At 43.1% G+C, this 23469-nt stretch overlaps 1 protein-coding gene across 1 annotated transcript in view; it reads right to left on the reverse strand.

Moving 5' to 3' along the window:
• Window positions 1-23469, reverse strand: part of LOC112217339 (exostosin-1) — a 253348-nt gene that overhangs the window by 38844 nt on the left and 191035 nt on the right. The window contains exons 3-4 of the mRNA XM_042300719.1: window positions 6855-6948; window positions 4308-4415 (exon numbers count right to left, since the gene is read on the reverse strand). Coding sequence (XP_042156653.1) covers window positions 4308-4415; window positions 6855-6948 — 202 coding nt within the window. The remainder of the gene's footprint in view (window positions 1-4307; window positions 4416-6854; window positions 6949-23469) is intronic.

The following is a 23469-nucleotide window of genomic DNA, read 5'->3' on the forward strand; positions in this document are numbered from 1 at the left end:
TCCACCCCCATGCTTCACAGTAGGTATGGTGTTCTTTGGATGCAACTCAGCATTCTTTGTCCTCCAAACACGACGAGTTGAGTTTTTACCAAAAAGTTATATTTTCGTTTCATCTGACCATATGACATTCTCCCAATCTTCTTCTGGATCATCCAAATGCTCTCTAGCAAACTTCAAACGGGCCTGGACATGTACTGGCTTAAGCAGGGGGACACGTCTGGCACTGCAGGATTTGAGTCCCTGGCGGCGTAGTGTGTTACTGATGGTAGGCTTTGTTACTTTGGTCCCAGCTCTCTGCAGGTCATTCACTAGGTCCCCCCGTGTGGTTCTGGGATTTTCGCTCACCGTTCTTGTGATCATTTTGACCCCACGGGGTGAGATCTTGCGTGGAGCCCCAGATCAAGGGAGATTATCAGTGGTCTTGTATGTCTTCCATTTCCAAATAATTGCTCCCACAGTTGATTTCTTCAAACCAAGCTGCTTACCTATTACAGATTCAGTCTTCCCAGCCTGGTGCAGGTCTACAATTTTGTTTCTGGTGTCCTTTGACAGCTCTTTGGTCTTGGCCATAGTGAAGTTTGGAGTGTGACTGTTTGAGGTTGTGGACAGGTGTCTTTTATACTGATAACAAGTTCAAACAGGTGCCATTAATACAGGTAACGAGTGGAGGACAGAGGAGCCTCTTAAAGAAGAAGTTACCGGTCTGTGAGAGCCAGAAATCTTGCTTGTTTGTAGGTGACCAAATACTTATTTTCCACCATAATTTGCAAATAAATTCATTAAAAATACTACAATCTGATTTTCTGGATTTTTTCTCTCTCATTTTGTCTGTTATTGTTGAAGTGTACCTATGATGAAAATTACAGGCCTCTCATCTTTTTAAGTGGGAGAACTTGCACAATTGGTGGCTGACTAAATACTTTTTTGCCCCACTGTATATGGGGGAGACGCATCCCACCCCAATATTCAAATATGCTCAAAATGTCCCAACCAATGTATTGATTTAATAAAAAGAAAGGATAATTGCTATGCTACGACAGGCAACCACGCGCCGGCGCCCAAAATAATCATTAGCAAATGTAATCAAAATCATAACTAAAGTTAACAAATTGCCATTATTATTACTACCAGTTCTAGTATTACAGGATAGGGCCTTCCCCAAACTGTTGCCACAAAATTGGAAGCACAATATCTTCTACAATATCATTGTATGCTTTAGCCCGAACCATGAAAAACAGCCCCAGACCATTATTCCTCGTCCACCAAACTTAACAGTTGGCACTATGCATTGGGGGAAGTTAGCATTCTGCTGGCATCCGCCAAACCCAGATTCATCCGTCAGACTGCCAGATGGTGAAGCATGATTCATCACTCCAAAGAACGCGTTTCCACTGGTCCAGAGTCCAAATGCGGCTAGCATTACACCACTCCAGCCGATGCTTGGCATTGCGCATGGTGATTTTAGACTTGTGTGCGGCTGCTCGGCCATGGAAACCCATTTCATGAAGCTCCCATAAACAGTTAATGTGCTGATGTTGCTTCCAGAGGCAGTTTGGAACTCAGTAGTGAGTGTTGCAACTGAGGACAGATGATTTTTACATGTTACGCACTTCAGCACTCTGCGGTCCCGTTCTGTGAGCTTGTGTGGCCTACCACCTCACGGCTGAGCTGCTGTTGCTCCTAGATGTTTCCAATTCACAATAACAGCACTTACAGTTGACCGGGGCAGTTCTAGCAGGGCAGAAACCTAACAAACTGACTTGTTGGAAAGGTGGCATCCTATGACGGTGCCACGTTGAAAGTCACTGAGCTCTTCAGTGTGGCCATTCTACTGCCAATGTTTAGCTATGGAGATTGCATGGCTGTCAGTGGCGTGTATTCATAAATTCCAAGGGAAGCCAGGCTTCCCCAAAAAATAGAAAAAATAAATAAAATGGAAATCTATCTTTTGTCTCTCTGTGTTTCATAATCTTCCTTCAATTAGCGCGATGCACAATTGGCCCAGCGTGGTCCGGGTTTGGCCGGGGTAGACCGTCATTGTAAATAAGAATTTGTTCTTAACTGACTTGCCTTGTTAAATAAAGGTAACATTTTTTGCAAGACGCTGAATGTATCTCACAGGGGAAAGCATTCGGGCTTTCGAAACAGCGCCCCTCTGTCTCTCGACGTGTAGGCCATCAATCTGATACTGTCTGGTCCAAACGAGTATGACATTGTTGCCGCCCGTAGCATTGGAAGCAAGGGAAGCCAGCAAGCATCTGGCCTCCTTTGACAAAAACATTTTTGAAAATGTTTTGGCAATCAGCGTTGAGCTAAACTGTGAATGGTCCTGGCACACACCAAAAAAAGTGCCAAGGGAAGCCAGCTTGGATTTGGCGTCACTCCTATCAAATCCCATTGAGAGCATACGTCATTGGCAGAAAAACTAGAATTGTTGCATCTCGTTGTGTTGTTGTCCTCTGGTGGCTAGCTAGCTAACTAAAATTGTCCCTTTCCTAAATTAGCCATGGATGGAGATGGGGATTTGGACTTGTGGTTTTACTTAATTCTTTGTACTGGCCAATGATTATAACAGCAATTCCGATCCAACCATTAATTAATTAACTGTTGTGCCCCTGGCCTGAGAGAATGGAAGTTCAATATGTAGCTAGATGTAGAAGGTTAATGTTAACTAGCTAACATTGCCCATTAATGGAAGTTAGGCTAGTGAGCAAACATTTTAGCCAGGTAGCCTAGGACAACAAAAAATAAAAGTGTGTACTGCATGACAGTGATAAGGATGAGATTGGCGTTTCTCTACGAGAAGGGTGAGTCAACATGTTTTTCTACTTGCATGATCGCACACACACAAGTTGATTGGACTAAATTGTTTTTGGTATTTTTGATATCTTATAGGTATAGTTGTAATGGTGCTGGAATAGTGGAGGCAGCTCCTGTTTTCTTTGTGACTTGTGGCAACTCTCTGTGGTTCTAAATCCATAGTTGTTTAGTGATCTGAAAATGTCAGAAACATTCACTTGCTTGACCATGCTCTTAATTTGTTACATGCAATATGCTTTGTGGACTTCACTGGGCAGGGGTTGCTATCCGGTTTTGTGATAAAACATCGGTGTTGTTAAATTCTGCTACCGTTTTCTTATTGTCTCGGCCTTTAGGCCAATATATCACGGTCGCAAGGCATATGAATTAACAGGTTATGGAGCAAACAAAATGCATCAAATCACAATACAAGTCGTAATACTGTTTTTCTTGGGGGGGGTGGGGAGGGGTCCCCTGTGATTTTACCCACGCTCCGCTACTGATGGCTGTGTGCTCAATTGTATACATCTGTCAGCGACGGGTGTGGCTGAAATAGCTGAATCCATTGATTTGAAGAGGTGTCCACATACTTTTGTATATATAGCGTATCTGACAACAATTAGCTTGCTTTTAGGACGGGGACTTTGTAACGAGAGGGTGGAGAGGGAGAGAAAAAACATTTGCTTCCCTGAATGTCTTCCATTCAACAGCGTATAGTCACAAATAATTACAGGACTTGCAATAAAACCCATTTACGACTTTTAACAGGCTGCTCTTGCATTGTGTGGCCTCAATAGTGCAATTGATTGTAAATCTAATTCCAATCCAATCTTTGTGTGAATCAGTAGTATGAGAAATATGTGTCATGTTTCTGTAATGTGTCAGGGCAGCTCCTTTACGGAAACCGGCTAATTAATTGTGCTGATTTCATAAGTGGGGGTAGAGCTGACAAGAAGGGGAATGGTACCTTCATCCTTTCCTCATTCTCTTCACATGACATTTTGGCTGTCGTATTTCAAACCCCTCTCTTTCTCACCACATTAATAACGGGCAAGCTCAGAGTCATGAAAGGGCAGATAGGTAGCAGCTACTAATAGATGCAGTAATGAAATAACCTAAAATATCATACACCTTGCATGACATAATTAATGGGAGAGTTTATTGATACAGGGGACGTGGCTACGGGAGACAGGCAGGGGCCCGGTGGGTTAATATGTGAAGGTACCCTGGCATTTTATTCCAGCCCTCTGCAAACAAGCGCCTCTGAAACCGTGGGTGTGGCTGCCCCCCCCCGCAAAAGTTACTATATCGCAATTGCAAAGAATTATGAATATATTCATTTGGAGAGAGAGGTAAACGTTATCCACCACAGTGGTCCTTACTAAAAGCACAAAGTGAGTTGTGAGGCCCTTGTGTTCTAGCCTAAGGGGCAGTATGATAGCGGTGAAAAGAGAGAGAGAGAGAGAGAGATCAGTGTCATAGGGAGGATGTCTCCATCAGTAAGCTACCTGCAGTAGGAGTCTCTCGTCCCCGATGACAGCTGCTTTGCTCCAGTCGATGATCTCAGAGAAAGGTAGCTCCCAGCCGTTGCTCAGTATGACAGGGATACAGGCAGCCTGGGGGGGGGTGGAAGAGGGGGTGAAGGATGGGGGGGGGAGAGGGGGTGAAGGATGGGGAGGAGGGGGTAGCCCAGGCAGAGGAGGCACAGAAAGGGTCAGATATACACAGACACCGTTATTATGGTTAGCTCTCTACACTTCTACAGGACTGAAGAAGAAATAGGCGAGGTTATCCAAGAGCTAGTCTTACTTTACACACTCCTCTGGTATGTTGTGGGATTTCTCTCTGGGAAAGTGAAGTGTCAGATTCCTCTGCACTCATGTCTACAAACAGGTTCATCTGAACGCCTTTCACACAGAGTAAAAGGTGGACTATTAGTCACACAATGGTAAGGCGTATTGTATAACGTTTTTTAGTAGAAGCAATTGGTTCTTATCAATAGTGCAGAGAATGAGTCACTAGCAACACAAACAAATATGCGACCAATTACACAATATTATTTAGAGTTTTGTTTTCTTTGTCTGTTGAACATACTTCATCAAGCCTGTTTTAATATTCAGGAATACTTGTGGTCTTCCTCAGAGCAGCACCTTTATAATGAAATGGAAATGAGAAATGGTTTAATCCGTAAACTTCTTTACACAATTTAATTCAGGGAAACACCACAGCAACACATAAACCAGTTAATCACTTAAAGCCAGGCTTTTACAGGGATCAAATTCTCTACAGAGCTAAATTTACAAAGGATTCACTATTAATGGATGTTCAGAGGTGAGAAAAGCGAAGTGGCAACCATTTTTAGGGAGAATCAACTGGGTGCGCTAGCACTTACGGAGAAATTAATATGGCCTACTCCATTAGAATCCCTTTAAATTTCCAACCAAGGCTGCGTACTGAACCAAGCATTTTCAACTGAGACTTGGATCTCCATCATTAAAAGTTTGACACTCATTTGGGGCTTAAGGAGACTCTGAGAAATGCCAAATCCATGATTGGAGGCCTGTCTGTCTGTTTAAATCCCCTTTGCTCTTTAGTCATGGAGGGCTGTTATGTAGAGGGGGGGAAGGGAAAGACAGAGGTTTGGTTTGGCTGCAGACAACGCGTTTCCCTCCAACAACACAGCCTGGCTCAGCGTCGTGGCCTCGTCTCCTTCTCCCCTCCCATTCTCCTCCTCCCTTCCCCTTTCCTCCTCCTCCTTCTCTTCTCTCCTGTGTTGTTGGAGGGAAACACGTTGTCTGCAGCCAAACCAAACCTCTGTCTTTCCCTTCCACCATCTACATAACAGCCCTCCTTTGAGCCTCGCTTGACAGATAGAGATGGCGAATAGGAGAGAGCTCCCTCACACAACATGAAAGCTCAATCTGTGTCATGTCTAAAACCTGTTTGATGTTCCTGTTTCAAAGTGTCCCCTCTGAAATCTGGGTGCGGAATGAAACTGCCTCACCCTTAAAAGGCAGCACAGAACGCACCATTTTGGGAGCCGCAAATCCGACTAGCTCTCAGTCGGCACTGAGATGATTATTTCCACATTTGAATTGTTACCTACAGTGTGTCTGCCAAACTGCTGCACTGACCCCTTGTAGAGAGTGGGGTAGAAATGACTAGGCTGCTTCCTTCATTCTTTACTTTGTACCCAGACCTCAGTGTATTTGGATGTGATAACACTGTACTTTCTTATTAGATTCCACATTTGAGTATACAGTACACAACATTAAGGACACCTTCCTAATATTCCAAGTTGGCTGGATGTCCGTTGGGTGGTGGACCATTCTTGACACACAAGGGAAACTGTTGAGCATGAAAAACCCAGCAGCGTTGCAGTTCTTGACGCAAACTGGTGCGCTTTGCACTTACTATCATACCCCGTTCAAAGGCACTTACATTTTTTGTCTTGCCCATTCCCCCTCTGAATGACACACTTACACAATTCATGTCTCAATTGTCTCAAGGATTCAAAATCCTTATTTAACCTGTCTCCTCCCCTTCACCTACACTGATTGAAGTGGATTTAACAAGTGACATCAATAAGGGATCATAGCTTTCACCTGGATTCACCTGGTCAGTCTATGTCATGGAAAGAGCAGGTTTACCTCATGTTTTATATACTCAGTGTATATAAACACATGCTTATCCATAATGGGATGGTTCAAAGTCATAAACAATCCTAAAATACTTCTATAGAGGCTTCTGTCAGTCCAAATAAACATGCCAGAGATGAGAAGACCAGGTGTTAATGGAAGTGGGAGGTGTTGGAAGAGATAAAAATAGGGCTACTCTGTTATCTACAGCACAGAAATCGTCTGCGGCTGTTTTTGAAAAGATGACAGGTTGTCAATACCAATAATCCAAGCATCAGGCCTGGCAGCCTGCAGGACCTGCACAACTCCCAGGCTCCAATCGCGGCTGCTGTGCCGACGACTAGCATCCGTTACCAAGGAAACCACTTGGAGACTCAGAGGGACAGGGTTTTGACGGGGAAACGACAAACTACGTACCTGGAGGGCCTCAAGAAAGCGAAAGGAACCCAGCCTGCGACCGCGGGGCACCAGACAGAAGCTTGAGTTGTGGAGCAGCTCCTGGTAGTCGAACCTGGAGACAGACAGAAATAAACTTTGTCAGACTCATGGAGACATCACACGAGCTAAGATCGACTCCTTTGAGGTCCAAAGGACGAAAATGTTCAAAAACCCCTGTCAGTGAGTTTTGTGGAACAAGTAGAGAGAAAATGTACAGCAGAAAGAGACAGGTTAGTTTACAGTAAATGTGTCCTTCGATGAAATGCATGCAAACAACAATTACAGCATTAAAAACGTTGGTGTGTCTCTTTGTTAACAGCTGCTGGTGCGCAATCTGTAATATTAAGGAAGTCTCTGGGTTTTGCTGGCCTGAGTTAGAATACCTCATGACAAGCTGTGGACCATACTATTTACCAAGAGAGTTTATCTGTATTTTTTCGTAGCTGTCTTTTTACCACCACAAACTGATGCTGGCACTAAGACAGCACTCAACGAGCCGTTATAGGGCCACAAGCAAACAAGAAAATGCTCACCCAGAGGCGGCGCTCCTAGTGGCTGGTGATTTTAATGCAGGGAAACTGAAATCTGTTTTACCTCATTTCTACCGGCATGTCACCTGTGCAACTAGAGGCAAAAAAAAACTCTAGATCACCTTTACTCCACACATGGAAACACATACAAAGCTCTTCCTTGCCCTCCATTTGGCAGATCTGACCATAACTCTATCCTCCTGATTCCTGCTTACAACCAAAAACTCAAACAGGAAGTACCAGTGACTCCTAATACGGAAGTGGTCTGATGAAGCGGGTGCTAAGCTACAGGACTATTTCGCTAGCACAGACTGGAATTGTTCCGTGATTCATCCGATGACATTGAGGAGTTTAACACATCAGTCACCAGCTTCATAAATAAGTGCATCGACGATGTCCCCTCCCACAGTAACCATACGTACATATCCCAACCAGAAGAAATGGATTACAGGCAACATCCGCACTGAGCTAAATGCTAGAGCTGCCGTTTGCAAGGAGCGGGCCACTAATCCAGACGCTCAGCCCAGTCCAAGCTCTTCTCTGTATTGGCACCCTAACAGTGGAACCATCTTCCCTATTGTGGTGTCAGAATTTGGGGTGAGCTGTTGTAACTTCAAAGGATATGTTTTGTGTTGGACTGTGATGTTATGCCTTTCACTAAATAAACTCCTGGTATGTCTGCACCCTAAGACAAGGCCATTCTGTTCCGGAACGGCTGCTTGTATAGAATAACGGTTGTGTAAACAATGTGATTGTATTATCACCTCCCACTATATAAGGGACATGTAATCATTCATGTAACCACACCATTCATGTAACCACACCATTCATGTAACCATTCATTCTGAGTTCTTTCCTCTGAAATCTGAGGTAGATCTCCCCTGCAGCTGATTGCTATTGATAATGCATCCACCCAGGTGAGTCCTGTTTGGGCACATATTCTTGACAGTTTATTTGTCAGAAAACGATTATAGCGTTCTACAAGTCCATAACTTCCCGGGTGAAGCAGTACATGTAAATTCCTCTTAACTTGCAGCATGTCACACAGTTCTGTCATTATCATTGAGGTGAAATACGTGACTCGTTTCAGGAAACTAGGCGTATGTCGCTCCTCACTAGTTCACAGGAGCGGCATTGGAATGTGAACATTTATTTTTGAAAATGCGTTATTTGGCAGAAATGCCTTCTGGAACATGTGAGCTTTCATGTGCCTTAATAACAAACTTGTATTCCATCCATAAATATGAATAAAAGTGTTAAATTATGAGCCTAGTTGGTTTAGCCATGGAAAAACTCAGGAACCTTCCCGCTAGCCATGATTGCCTGAGATAATGGATGGGCTGGAAATGCTGGGAGATGCATTTGGATTGGTCTGCCATGTCTTCTGTCTATAACGTGAGCTGTTCAGTATGTGTTGGCAGTCCTTTCTACTGCGCCATTTTTTGAAACATATAACATTAGCCCTGGAGAACTACAAAAGTTTTGCTACTTTTCTCAACATTGATGTTGCAGGAGCTATCGACAGTTCAGTTGGAAAAAGTGATGGGCTACTTTCTGCACACGCCATGGTCAGTGTGAACAGTAGTGACTTGACACAAAGCTGACCAAACAAAATGAAGTTAAATGGTTCCAGTCTGCCGTGAAGCGTTCATCCATGTATATGGGTAAGAGTCTAGCTACATTCTCAGACATTATACGTTTCTAATTCTGTCAGAATGTAGTTTTTATTGCAAGCTAAAGTGTACTGTTACTTAGCGAGCAAATGTTAGCCTGCTGGCTCGCTAGCTAACGTTACATGTATGATCTATTATTCGAATCAGAAATCCATTTGCATTGCTAGTTATAGCCTAATGTTAGCTAGATAACATTGAACCTAGTTTGTTAGCTTTAGCTACCTGCAGATTAATTCTACAGCTATGACAATGTTTGTATTGGTAGTAGTTTGAGTTGGGATTATGACGGTTCATTGTTCAACAAGATCGCTACCTGTCTAAACAAATGATTCCACTTCTGTCGGATTATTACATGACCCATCAAATTAGACAGGTGTGTCTGCGGGTGATTACGGCCTTCTATTGTATTTCATGAACATGAGTACAAGTCTAGACAATAGTGACCCATCCACTTAGCTAGATGTGGCTTATGGGAGGTTATAGCATTTCCTTCACATGACCCATCAATTTAGACAAGTGTCAAGTAAGCGTTATCTAATAATGATAAAGTATTTATTAAATATTTTTATCTGGACACTTTCTGTTTTTGATATTGCTACTATGCAAGTAACCACTTCATTGTACTGTTTACACCTTCTATATCCTGTGCATGTGACAAATAAAAATGGTCTCACATGTGAATCCTTAAAGAGATGGGTGGGGCTAAGGCTTTAATGATGCAGAATGGGTGTAGACAAAGAAGAGATCTCCAGTAGGTGTACCAAAAAAATTCAAGGGCCATTTTCTCAGAAGTTTATCAACGTTCAAAGTAGAATTACTTTCCCATTGTTCCTCAACCAAAGTGTATGATTTACCATTTTCTAGCTCTGAGTCTCTACTTTTATCCAATGTAAAAAAACACAATTTCAAATGTTGCTACATAAGACCGAATCGAGGCGGTCGGTCACAAATATGTACCCTTATAGCTATCTACACTTTGTGGTGCACCGAATCATGGAACAATGTCTTGTAACAGGCACTTACCCCCAGTCTTTGCTTCCTCATTTGATGTGGGGAAGGCTTCAACCCATTTGGAGTAACTGTCAACCATTACCAACATATCTTTTTTCATTTTACAGACAGGTGAACAAAATGAATTTGCATATTAAAGGGGCCCCAGGGGACTGGTAGGCTTGACAAAGAGGTCGGTACTTGCTTCCCTGCGTTGTATTCTTGACAAATTAGACATTGGGCACAGATTTGGGTGTTTACTATTCTTTTCTACAATGATTTACCTTTCCCCCTCCGGACACATGACTCACACCTTGATTGATGTGTCCCCCCCCCAAAAAACACTGCCGGTTAAATAAAAATAAACTGTTTTAACTTCTCAAGGGACATGTTCTGTGTTGGACTGTGATGTTTTACCTTTCATAGACTCCGGTTATGTCTGCACCCTAATACAAAGCCATTGTGTTCCCAGAACAGTTGCTTGTATTAAATAACTATTGTGTTAACAATATGATTGTATTATCACCTCCCACTATATAAGGGACATGCAACCATTCACTCGGAGTTCTTCCCTGTGAAATCAGAGGTAGATCTCCCCTGCAGCGGCTTGTATTAAAGCTTTTTCTATTATACAATTAAATAGTCTCTGCCTTCTTCTTTGGATCTAATTTTCAACAACAACCTGAAGCTAGGAGAGCAGAGTTCCTGCCCATCTTCCGAAAGCACCCGAAACTCTACCTCTTCAAAGAATTTCTTAAATAATCACCTTGACCCCACCCCCAAAACATTTTTTTATTAAATAAATAAATACCCCCAAAAATGTACTTTCCTGAACCAACACTTGCACTTGACTCATACCATGGCTCATTTAACTATTTGATTTAGAATTTTAGGATCCCTTTAAGTATCAAAAAAATATATTTACCAATTACTACTATAGCCCATATAATCGCATTGAACAACACATTCATAAATGGCAAAAAAGACAGTAAAAAAATAAATCATAAAGAATAAGGTTTTGAAGTGTCTGTATATATAATATAATATATATTTTTTACACATTTAATCCCTTATATCTGTTGGCACAAAACTACCTCCATTCTTCCATTCATTTGTTACCTAAAAACGAGTCACGTGACACTTGTGAGGGCCGTAGAGCAAAACGGAGAACACCATCATGTTCACGATTCTCATCTTTTAGTTTGTAGGCTATTCGGATGCCACAGGCATTTTTGTGATGACACAGATTTTCGGGATGTCTCATGGTCTGACAAACACCGCTGTATCTCGGCCACTTTCCACCATAGATGCGGAAGGCCCACATAGGCGGATTCTGCGGATTGAGACACAGACCATGCAAAAAATCTCTAGTTTAAATTGATGGATTTTGATGGGGATTAAAAAATATATATGTTACTTAAACTGAACAAAATATGTATAGTGTTGGTCCCATGTTTCAGAAGCTGAAATAAAAGATCCCCTAAATGTTTTATGCGTACAGAAACCTTTTTTTCCCCAATTTTTGTGCACAAATTTGTTTACATACCTGTTAGTGAGCATTTCTACTTTGCCAAGATAATCCATCCACCTGACAGGTGTGGCATATCAAGAACCTGATTAAACAGCATGCTCATTACACAGGTGCACCTTGTGCTGGGAACAATACAAGGCCACTCTAAAATGTGCAGTTTTGTCACACAACACAATGCCAAAGATGTCTCATGTTTTGAGGGAATGTGCAATGGGCATGCTGGCTGCAGGAATGACCACCAGAGCTGTTGCCAGACAATTCAATGACCATTTCTCTACCATAAGCCGCCTCCAACATCGTTTTAGAGAATTTGACAGTACGTCCAACCGGCCTCTGCACCTAGTCAGCTCAGGGATTCAAACCAGCGACCTTTCGATTACTGTCCCAACGCTCTTACCCACAGACCACGTGTATTGCATTGTGTGGACGAGCAGTTTGCTGATGTTAATGTTGTGAACACAGTGCCTGCCCAATGGTGGCGGTGGAGTTATGGTACGGGCAGGCATAAGCCATGGACAACGAACACAAATGCAAGTTTTGAGGAGTGTGCAATTGGAAAGCTGACTGCAGGTCCACCAGAGCTGTTGCTGGAGAATTTAATGTTAATTTATTTTCCATAAACCGCCTCTAATGTTGTTTTAGAGCATTTGGCAGTATGACCAACTGGCCTCAGAACCGTAGACCACGTGTAACCACACCAGCCCAGGACCTCCACATCTCGCTTCTTCACCTGTGGGATTGTCTGAGACCAGCCACCCAGACAGCTGGTGAAACTGAGGAGTATATCTGTCTGTAATAAAGCCCCTGTGTGAGGAAAAACTTTCTGATTGGCTGGGCCTGGCTCCCCAGTGGGTGGGCCTATGCCCTCCCAAGCCCACCAATGGCTGCACCCCTGCCCAGTCATGTGAAATACATAGATTAGGGCCTAATTAATTAATTGTAATTGACTAATTTACTTATATGGACTGTAACTCAGTAAAGTCGTTGAAATTGTTGAACGTTACATTTATATTTTTGTTCAGTATAGATTGACACACGGGTGCATCATTAGACTTAAGGATTAAACAGGTTAACAGTCACAAGGCCAGACATATTACCAGTATACGTACTTAGAGTATGCGCTGATCAGCTAGCAAGTGTCTTCACTGACATTTTCAACCTCTCCCTGTCCGAGTCTGTAATACCTACATGTTTCAAGCAGACCACCATAGTGCCTGTGCCCAAGAATGCAAGGTAACCTGTCTAAATGACTATCTGTAGCCATGAAATGCTGGTCATAGCTCACATCAACACCATCATCCCAGAAACCCTGGACCCACTCCAATTCACATACCCCAACAGATCCACAGATGATGCAAACAGTCCACACTGCCCTCTATCACCTGGACAATATGAAAACCTGGCAGTGTGGCCTGGCAGTGTGATTCCAGGACAACAACCTCTCCCTTAACGTCAGCAAGACAAAGGAGCTGATCGTGGACTACAGGAAACGGAGGACCGAGCACGCCCCCATCCACATTGTTGGGGCTGGAGTGGAGCGGGTCGAGAGCTTCAAGTTCCTCGGTGTCCACATCACTAAGGATCTATCATGGTCCAAATACACCAGCACAGTTGTGAAGAGGGCACGACAACGCCTCTTCTCCCTCAGGAGGCTGAAAAAAATGGGGCATTATCCCTCAGATCCTCAACAAATTCTATAGCTGCACATTGCGATCATCTTGAGTGGCTGCATCACCGCTTGGTATGTCAACTGCTTAGCATCAGACCGCAAGGCGCTAAAGGGTAATGCATACGGCCCAGTACATCACTGGGGCCGAGGTCCCTGCCATCCAGGTGGTCACAGGGGAAGGCCCTAAAGACTCCAGCCACCAAAGTCATAGACCGTTCTCTCTGCTACCGCACGGCAGGCGGTACCGATGCACCAAGTCTGAAACCAGAACGACCTTGAACAGCTTCTAACCCCAAGCAATAACACTGCTAAATAGTTAGTTAAATAGTTAACCAAATAGCTACCTGGACTATCTGCAGAGTCCTCTTTTGACTCATCACACAAACTCTTTTGACTCATCAGATACGCTGCTGCTACTGTTTATTATCTGTCACTTTATTCCTAGTTATATGTACATATCTACCTCAATTACCTCGTACCCCTGCTGGTACCCCATGTATATAGCCAAGTTAGAATTACTCATTGTGCATTTATTATTATGTTTAACCTTTTTATTATTTCTCTGTTTTCTCTACATTGTCTACATTGTTCTCTGTTTTCTCTACATTGTTGGGAAGGACCCGTAAGTAAGCATTTCACTGTTAGTCTACACCTGTTGTTTACGAAGGATGTGACGAATACAATTAGACTTGAATAAGTCATTGTCTCACTCAAAAACAAGACAATCACAAACAAAGCGAAGTCTCAGTAGGTGGAACAGATATGGGAAATTGAGGAAAAGCATTCTCTAACCCACACATTCTGAGAAATAAGGCTACCTTCAAAACACTTGTCAATTACACGTTTCAAGACTTATAATCACAACAATGAGACCGTACTATACACAAAGGTTTAGACTAGAATGAGGTCCTCCACTCCACTCCGACCTACAGTATGATCAATGATACACGACGAGCGTATTACAAAGGGAGACATTTTGAGATTGATCTCCTTAAGCACTCCCAGTCTTTCCCAGTGAGCCAAGCCAGGGGATCGTCAGCCCATCTCTATAGCAGGCAGCACATCCCTTCTCCCCCTCTTCCCACACTGCAGGCCAATAGAGAGAGAGGTAATTTATGCCCCTGTTCCCCACCACCGTCTCATCCCAAGGCCCATCCAATAATGATGAGGAGCAGCTGTTTTATCTGACACTAAATCACATGAAATAATAGGAGAGCTTTTAAGCTACATAAATCAATCCCCGAACACGCCAGCCTGTCGCTACCTATGACGCCCTGCAATCTATAACCAATTCTGTCTATGATCCTCATAACCCATATTGTATGACAAATATCAGGCAGGGAATTCTTAAAAAGAGGCTAAGGATGATTCATGGCACTTCAACGGAAACATACATAACTTTCTTTGTCATTAAACAAGACAGGGATATTTTCAAGAGGGTTAATTCTCAACAGAGACCAGGCTGTCTCTCGAATCCGTGTTTCTGTGATCAACTGGCTAGCCTGGAATCATGACTGTGGTTGATCATTTCGTTAATGACTATAATTGCATGTTTCATCCAGTGTTAGGCTCCGCCATGATGTCTATACATAAACATAGCAGTATTTTACAGTAGTGTATGTCTATAACTGTTGTTCTCCCTCTCACTGTGGGTTGTTAGAATCCCCATAGGGCTGTCTCTGTCTCCAGCCATCCTTCAACCACCCTGAGGAGAGCCCAGAGGTGCTGATTGAGCCCTGGCCCACAGAGACATCTGATTACAGCCTAATCTGTCTGGGGATCAACTGCTTCCACAGCCTCGGGCGGGACCAACCATATGTATATGTGTGCTGAAAAGGTGAATCAAGTGACAGTCATCCATTTTTTTTCTTGTTAAAAAAACAACTACTAGGTGTCATTGTATGACATCAGACTGGAGAGCACAAGGTCAACCACAGCAACCTATAGAAAATGGATACGGTAATGTGGCAAGAATGTTGAGGTTCAATCATAGAGAACATACAGCTTGTTATTCTGCCCTATTAGGATTCTGCTCAGACAGCTACAGAACAACACAGTCGGTCTCAAAAGGCGGACTCCAGTCGATCAGGGCATGTGATGTGATGTTTCAATTCCATGCCAGCCAAGTTAATCATAGATGAGCTAAAACACATATTTTCAAGAATACAAGAGCATAATCTTTACTAAATACAAAATGTGCTTGGCCATTTTTTATTCACTCATCGTGGTCGCATGATTCAACATCCCATCAAACTCTGCCCACACACAGCCACTCAGTCAGACCATTGCTGGTGTGCATATTGCTGCCACTAGGGGGACTCATGCAATAGCTCAGACACCTGTCAACAACTGAACACTCCAGCTACAGGTTGGGAGAGAGTTGATTTGCATAGTGATAATCAGAAATGTCAGCATATTTCAAAAACAATGACCGTACACCAACAAAACAGCTGTCAAACAAACGTCAAATTGTTTAGTCTTCAGGTTATATGCATTAGAAATGGGCGTCGGAGGCTACTGTAGCAATCGAGGCAGGGAAAAGGGGAGAGGGGCTTGAACCCTGCTGGCTTGTACTAGCCCTTTAATTACCTGGCTAGTGCACACCTGTGACACAAAGGTCTGGACCTGTAGCCAGAGGCCAAAGTACGCTCACAGTAAGGCTACAGTTAATGGTTATTTTAGTCTGGAGGCCTGTTTGATTGTGACGCCTAGCTGTGGCGGTGCCCGCAGCTGCCTCTCATCAGATCGGATAGATACCGGAAATGGTTATTGTGCGGATAGATATTAAACTCCAGGCCATGGCTCTCTTGCTGTGACTGACTAGCCTGGGTCCAGAGGGGAACTAACTGTCTGTCTAACAGCCCTGCTACATCCCTGGGGTTACCTACCGCTCAGGACTACAGCCATTACTGAGAGATTCAGCCAAAGGTTGTATGTATACTGAAGGCCTATGCCCTATGGATTGTATAGGAGTAGCAATATAGAATGTAACAACAGGTGGTACTGTTCTGTGCAAGTGTACTGATTGTATTGTCTGTAACCTGCCTACTCCAAGAGCAGGCAAACAGTGAGCAGTGCATTCATTACCTTTACATTATCTTTCTAAAGGTCATTTGTTAATTGGTATCCTTCACAGCCAGTCACATCACATTGTGCAATACGCATATTCATCTATGAATCAATGTCCTCATTGCAAACCCTGCTGAATAGAGAGAGGCTACCTCCTAGCAACAGTTGCTGCATAAGATATCAGAGGCAGTGATATTACTTTAATTTCATTATGGATTATATGGCAGAAATAAATGAGGGTTCGCCCTTTACTGTAGTCAGAGCTCACATCATGACATGTGAAACACATCCAGAGGGGAATCAATAGGTCCTGTCAAGTTGATAGCCCCTACAAATGTCAAAATCCAATTACACAGGGATGGCAGCACTAAAGAAAGAAATGAGTGGCAGACACTTCTAACATACAAGCGTACACAATAAATTTAACATGTGTAGACATGCTTTCTATTGAAGTTGTACTGAATAATAGTAAAACCAAACTTAAACAGTACCTACGGTATTTTATTTCTCACCTTTATTTTGACAGGGACTCTTGTAAGATGAGCCTTTTACAGATGAGCCTTGTACTTACAAAAATATACACAACTATACACATCAATACACTATGAAAAGCAAAACAGAGATAAAAAAACTCAATCATGGAAAACAAAACACATTCTGCAGTAAAAAGATCCTCAATCAGCTGTCTCAAAACCCCTTCCCGAGTGGCGCAGTGGTCTAAGGCACTGCACCTCAGTGCTAGAGGTGTCACTACAGACCCTGGTTCGATTCCAGGCCGTGATTGGGAGTCCCATAGGGCAACGTACAATTGGCCCAGCGTTGTCCGGGTTAGGGTTGGACTGGGTAGGCCGTCATTGTACATACGAATTTGTTCTTAATGGTTACATGAAGTTGATGCAAAGAGTCAATATTTGCAGTGTTGACCCTTCTTTTTCAAGGTCTCTGCAATCAGCCCTGGCATGCTGTCAATTAACTTCTGGACCACATCCTGACTGGTGGCAGCCCATTCTTGCATAATCAATGCTTGGAGTTTGGCAGAATTTGTGGGTTTTTGTTTGTCCACCCGCCTCTTGAGGATTGACCACAAGTTCTAAATGGGGTTAAGGTCTAGGGAGTTTCCTGGCCATGGACCCAAAATATCGATGTTTTGTTCCTCGAGCCACTTAGTTATCACAAGGTGCAATAAAACTAAAATCAGATTTACCTAACACAGTGGAGATCGACGGGATCTCCAGAGTTAGCCATCCCTGAGACCGAGTCTGGTAGCTCCTAAATCTGTAGGCTAACAATGAAGTAAGGTGCGGCGGTAGTTTGTGCACGAGGGCTTTATATACAAAAAGAGTGCAATGCATCGATCTACGAGACTTCAAAGAGGGACAGCCTACTTTCTGATACAGAGCGCAGTGATGTGTACTGAACCTTTCGCCCGCAATAAAGCGGAGTGCGCGAAGATAAACTGCTTCCATGCCGTGGCAGAGCTGCATTCATAGAGATGATATCTCCATAACCTACAAATGCCGACTGAATGATATATTTTCTGCTATTTAACTAAAGGCATGACTTATTCATATAAAGGAAGCCCATTTGAATTCTTAACTCATCAACGTGATTTTTGAAAGATATCTTTCGTTATATTGTGCAGTGTCCTTACTTCAGTTAATTACCCGCTATCGGGCTCCCTCTGTGCGTGTGTGGCACCTGCTTGAGCAACTGCCCTACCGGGTAGCACCTCCACCCCACCCTTTCCCTCAGATAAAATTCCTCCCATCAGTTTCATTCATAAGAGCCCTAATCCCAGGGTGCATTTCATCACTCCATTCCGACTGGCCTCAGGCGTTTCAAGTCAATAACCAAATGGCTCTTAATTTCACAAAACGTCAACCAGAGAACAGCCGTCCATCAGTATACAGACATTCATCCTGAAACATAGTGGTGTGGTGTCATTTTGATATTTCAGATCAGGAGGGAGGAACATCCTGAACACATGCAAGCCAAAGCTACTGTCTGTGATACTACAGTATAATGTCACGTTATAATTTAATTAACAGAATGCCGAGGTCAAATATACAGTGTGAAGCACTCAGCCCTCTTTCATAGCAGTGTAGCATCTGTAAACACAACGATACGATCATTAAATATTTCTAGTCATTATGCCTTTTTTACTTTCTGAAGTACTTTCTGTAAGAGCTAGTCTTTACCCAGTACCCATTTTCCCCATTTCAAATGAAAAAAATCTGATACGGGCCTGAATTAAACACGAAGACAGAGAGAGAAAATGGGAAAAGAGCAAGGGATATCTTCTTCCTTTATTTGCTTTGGCCCTCTCATCTTCTCCTCGTTGTTCTCACTCTACTCATCTCTAATCCCGTTCAAAGCCCACATTTTCCAATCTAATTATTTCAGCATTATTTGAGGCCAACCACCTGCCTTTCATTCTGCTTCGCGGAGGACCGAAGGAGATGTCAGGGGAATAAATCTAAGCGATTACTGGGAGAGAAGACATGCAGAAGTAATGAATAAAAAAAAAAATGGATCGCGAGCCACTGGAAATCCTTCCCCCCGAATTGATGATGACCCATGACGGGCTGCTGTAACAATGGCTCAGCCGTGATCAATAGAATCCATCTTATCCATACATTACAAGACTGACCTATAGGGGAGTTACTCTACCAGTCGTCACAGAGGGTCATATACTCTCTGAAAATGCATTTTTTCAAACTGCGTATTTACATCGAGGTTGAAACAGAAGGAGCTTAGCTACTGTATATGATACACACACTCATACTAACACCATAATACCAACATCATATCAATCTATAACAATGACTTGAAAAGAAACAAATGCAACACAGTTATATGTTCTGCTGAAATAATTAACATCTTCATTGAATTATAGAAGACTGTAGACTACTAAAGAACATGGTTGATGCACTGAACAAGATTAAATTATTCAACTGTTTTAAAAACAGAAATACACTATACACACAAAAGTATGTGGACACCACTTCAAGTTAGTGGATTCGGCTATTTCAGCTGCACGCTTTGCCCAAAAGGTGTATAAAATTGGGACCGCCAAGTGCTGAAGTGCGTATAAATCGTCTGTCCTCGGTTGCAACAGTCACTACCGAGTTTCAGACTGCCTCTGGAAGCAACGTCAGCACAATAACTGCTCATCGGGAGCTTCGTGAAATGGATTTCCATGGCCGAGCAGCCGCACACAAGCCTAAGGTCACCATGCACAATGTCAAGTGACGGCTGGAGTGGTGTAAAGCTCACCGCCATTGGACTATGGAGTAGTGATAATGCATTCTCTGGAGTGATGAATCACGCCTCACCATCTGGCAGTCCGAAGGATGAATTTGGGTTTGGCGGATGCCAGGAGAACGCGTCTTGCCCCAATGTACAGTCGTGGCCAAAAGTTTTGAGAATGACACAAATATTAATTTTCACAAAATTTGCTGCTTCAGTGTCTTTAGATATTTTTGTCAGATGTTATTATGGAACACTGAAGTATAATTACAAGCATTTCATACGTGTCAAAGACTTTTATTGACAATTACATGAAGTTGATGCAAAGAGTCAATATTCGCAATGTTGACCCTTCTTTTTCAAGGTCTCTGCAATCAGCCCTGGCATGCTGTCAATTAACTTCTGGATCACATCCTGACTGATGGCAGCCCATTCTTGCATAATCAATGTTTGGAGTTTGGCAGAATTTGTGGGTTTTTGTTTGTCCACCCGCCTCTTGAGGATTGACCACAAGTTCTAAATGTGGTTAAGGTCTAGGGAGTTTCCTGGCCATGGACCCAAAATATCGATGTTTTATTCCCCGAGCCACTTAGTTATCACTTTTGCCTTACGGCAAGGTGCTCCATCATGCTGGAAAGGGCATTGTTCGTCACCAAACTGTTCCTGGATGGTTGGGAGAAGTTGCCCTCGGAGGATGTGTTGGTACCATTCTTTATTCATGGCTGTGTTCTTAGGCAAAATTGTGAGTAAACCCACTCCCTTGGCTGAGAAGCAACCCCACACATGAATGGTCTCAGGATGCTTTACTGTTGGCATGACACAGGACTGATGGTAGCGCTCACCTTGTCTTCTCCAGACAAGCTTGTTTCCGGATGCCCCAAACAATCGGAAAGGGGATTCATCAGAGAAAATGACTTTACCCAGGTCCTCAGCAGTCCAATCCCTGTACCTTTTGCAGAATATCAGTCTGTCCCTGAATGTTCTTCCTGGAGAGAAGTGGCTTCTTTGCTGCCCTTCTTGACACCAGGCCATCCTCCAAAAGTCTTCGCTTCACTGTGCGTGCAGATGCACTCACACCTGCCTGCTGCCATTCCTGAGCTCTGTACTGGTGGTGCCCCGATCCCGCAGCTGAATCAACTTTAGGAGACGGTCCTGCCGCTTGCTGGACTTTCTTGGGCACCCTGAAGCCTTCTTCACAACAATTCATCCCCTCTCCTTGAAGTTCTTGATGATCTGATAAATGGTTGATTTAGGTGCAATCTTACTGGCAGCAATATCCTTGCCTGTGAAGCCCAAAGCAATGATGACGTCACGTGTTTCCTTGCAGATAATCATGGTTGACAGAGGAAGAACAATGATTCCAAGCACTACCCTCCTTTTGAAGCTTCCAGTCTGTTATTCAAACTCAATCAGCATGACAGAGTGATCTCCAGCCTTGTCCTTGACAACACTCACACCTGTGTTAGCGAGAGAATCACTGACATGATGTCAGCTGGTCCTTTTGTGGCAGGGCTGAAATGCAGTGGAAGTGTTTTTTGGGGATTCAGTTCATTTGCATGGCAAAGAGGGACTTTGCAATTAATTGCAATTAATCTGATCACTCTTCATAACATTCTGGAGTATATGCAACTTGCCATCATACGAACTGAGGCAGCAGACTGTGAAAATTTACATTTGTGTCATTCTCAAATCTTTTGGCCACGGCTGTATAGTGCCAACTGTAAGGTTTGGTGGAGGAGAAACAATGATCTGGGGCTGTTTTTCATGGTTCGGGCTTAACGCTACAGCATACAATGACATTCTAGACGATTCTGTGCTTCCAACTTTGTGGCAACAGTTTGGAGAAGGCCCTTTCCTGTTTCAGCAGGACAATGCTCCGTTGCGCAAAGTGAGGTCCATACAGAAATGGTTGATCGAGATCGGTGTGGAAGAACTTGACTAGCCTGCACAGAGCCCTGATCTCAGCCCCAGCGAACACCTTTGGGATGAATTGGAACGCCGACGAGCCAGGCCTAATCACCCAACATCAGTGCCCGACACCACTAATGCTCTTGTGGCTGAATGGAAGCAGGTCTCTCCAGCAAAGTTCCAACATCTAGTGGAAAGCCTTCCCAGAAGAACGGAGAGTGTTGTAGCAGAAAAGGGGGGACCAACTCCATATTAATTCCCATGATTTTTGAATGAGATGTTCTACGAGCAGGTGTCCACATACTTTTGGTCATGTAGTGTATGGACACTGAACAAAAATACCAATGCAACATGTAAAGTGTTGTTCCCATGTTTCATGAGCTGAAATATAAGATCAGAAATATTCCATATGCACAAGAAGCTTATTTCTCTCTTCTTATGTGCACAAATTTGTTTACATCCCTGTTAGTGAGCATTTTATGCTTTGTCAAGATAACCCATCCACCTGACAGGTGTGGCATGTCAAAAATCTGATTAAACAGCATGATCATTACACAGGTGTACCTTGTGCTGGGGACAATAAAATGGCCACTCTAAAATGTGCTGTTTTTTCACACAACACAATACCACAGATGTCTCATGTTTTAAAGGAACGTGCAATTTGCATGCTGACTGCAGGGATGTCCACCAGAGCTGTTGCCAGACAATTGAATGCTAATTTCTCTACCATAAGATGCCTCCAATGTTGAGAGAGAATTTGGCAGTACGTCCAACCGGCCTCACGGGGGAGTGCTGAAGAGTATTTCTGTAATAAAGCCCTATTGTGGGGAAAAACTCATGCTGATTGGCTGGGCCTGGCTCCCCAGTGGGATGATGCCCTCCCCAGCCCACCCATGGCTGTGCCCCTGCCGAGTCATGTGAAAACCATAGATTAAGGCCTTTGAATTTATTTCAATTGACTGATTTCCTTATATGAACTGTAACTCAGCAACGCTTTGAAATTGCAGGATCACTTACAATATTTCCCATTGTGAAAAGTCAAGTAGCTGAAAAGGCTTCAGCAGGGATTCTCTTCGGTGCTTATTGGAGAGGGAAGCAAGTTATATTAAACTACTAGAGAACTGTTTGGCAGTCAAAGCACCAACACAAAATGTGCTAAACTAAAGCCCTGCAAGTGAGACACATTGCTCCTTATTCAGATGATTATAAACCACACACATTCAAGAGAGCACGAAAATGTCACAGTGAAGGTCTACAGAGAATGACAAAAGGCACCAACTTTTGTGCTCGAGGCTCACAACCTTTTCTGATATACTTTCTTACAATAGTTCAAAACAATAGGAAAAAAAAACCTCCAACCTGCTCAATGCTGTCACTGGGAAAGAATAATTACTATTCACTGAGATTGCTCCTGCCAGCCAATGTATTATAGTACCAATTCACAGGACATTGGCCAAGACTTCTGGAAAATAGGTGACATTAATGTGTATTGTGGGTTGATGCCTCGCATTGTGAAACCGTTAGCCTGCCATTTTCGTTCGAGAAAAAAAATATATATATATGGACTGACTGTGGCATAAAAGCTTTGAAAATGCTTTAGAAATTGATTTTGATTCACAAATGTAACCACACTAAAGAAATGGGCATGTTGTAATCCTTATAAATACACTGTATAATAGTACCAAACATATCCAATGTCTATACAATCAACTCATGAGTCCTGTACTCAATATAAATCAGCACAATATGACATAATGTGTATGGCTATGAACAGTAAATACAACATAGATAATTACCCTATGTACGGTACTGAAAACAACAGAAGTGAAACGCTTTGAAAAGCACAGACAGAGACAAATAACCCTTTGTGTAATTGGTTTATATCCATAGCGTAGTTCACCTTGTACCGAGCCATAAATTACAGTGCACAACAACATTTACAGAAGACCTTGTGTGAGAAGAATAAACACATTAA

This window comes from Oncorhynchus tshawytscha, linkage group LG18 (assembly GCF_018296145.1).
Source record: "Oncorhynchus tshawytscha isolate Ot180627B linkage group LG18, Otsh_v2.0, whole genome shotgun sequence".
NCBI lineage: Eukaryota > Metazoa > Chordata > Actinopteri > Salmoniformes > Salmonidae > Oncorhynchus > Oncorhynchus tshawytscha.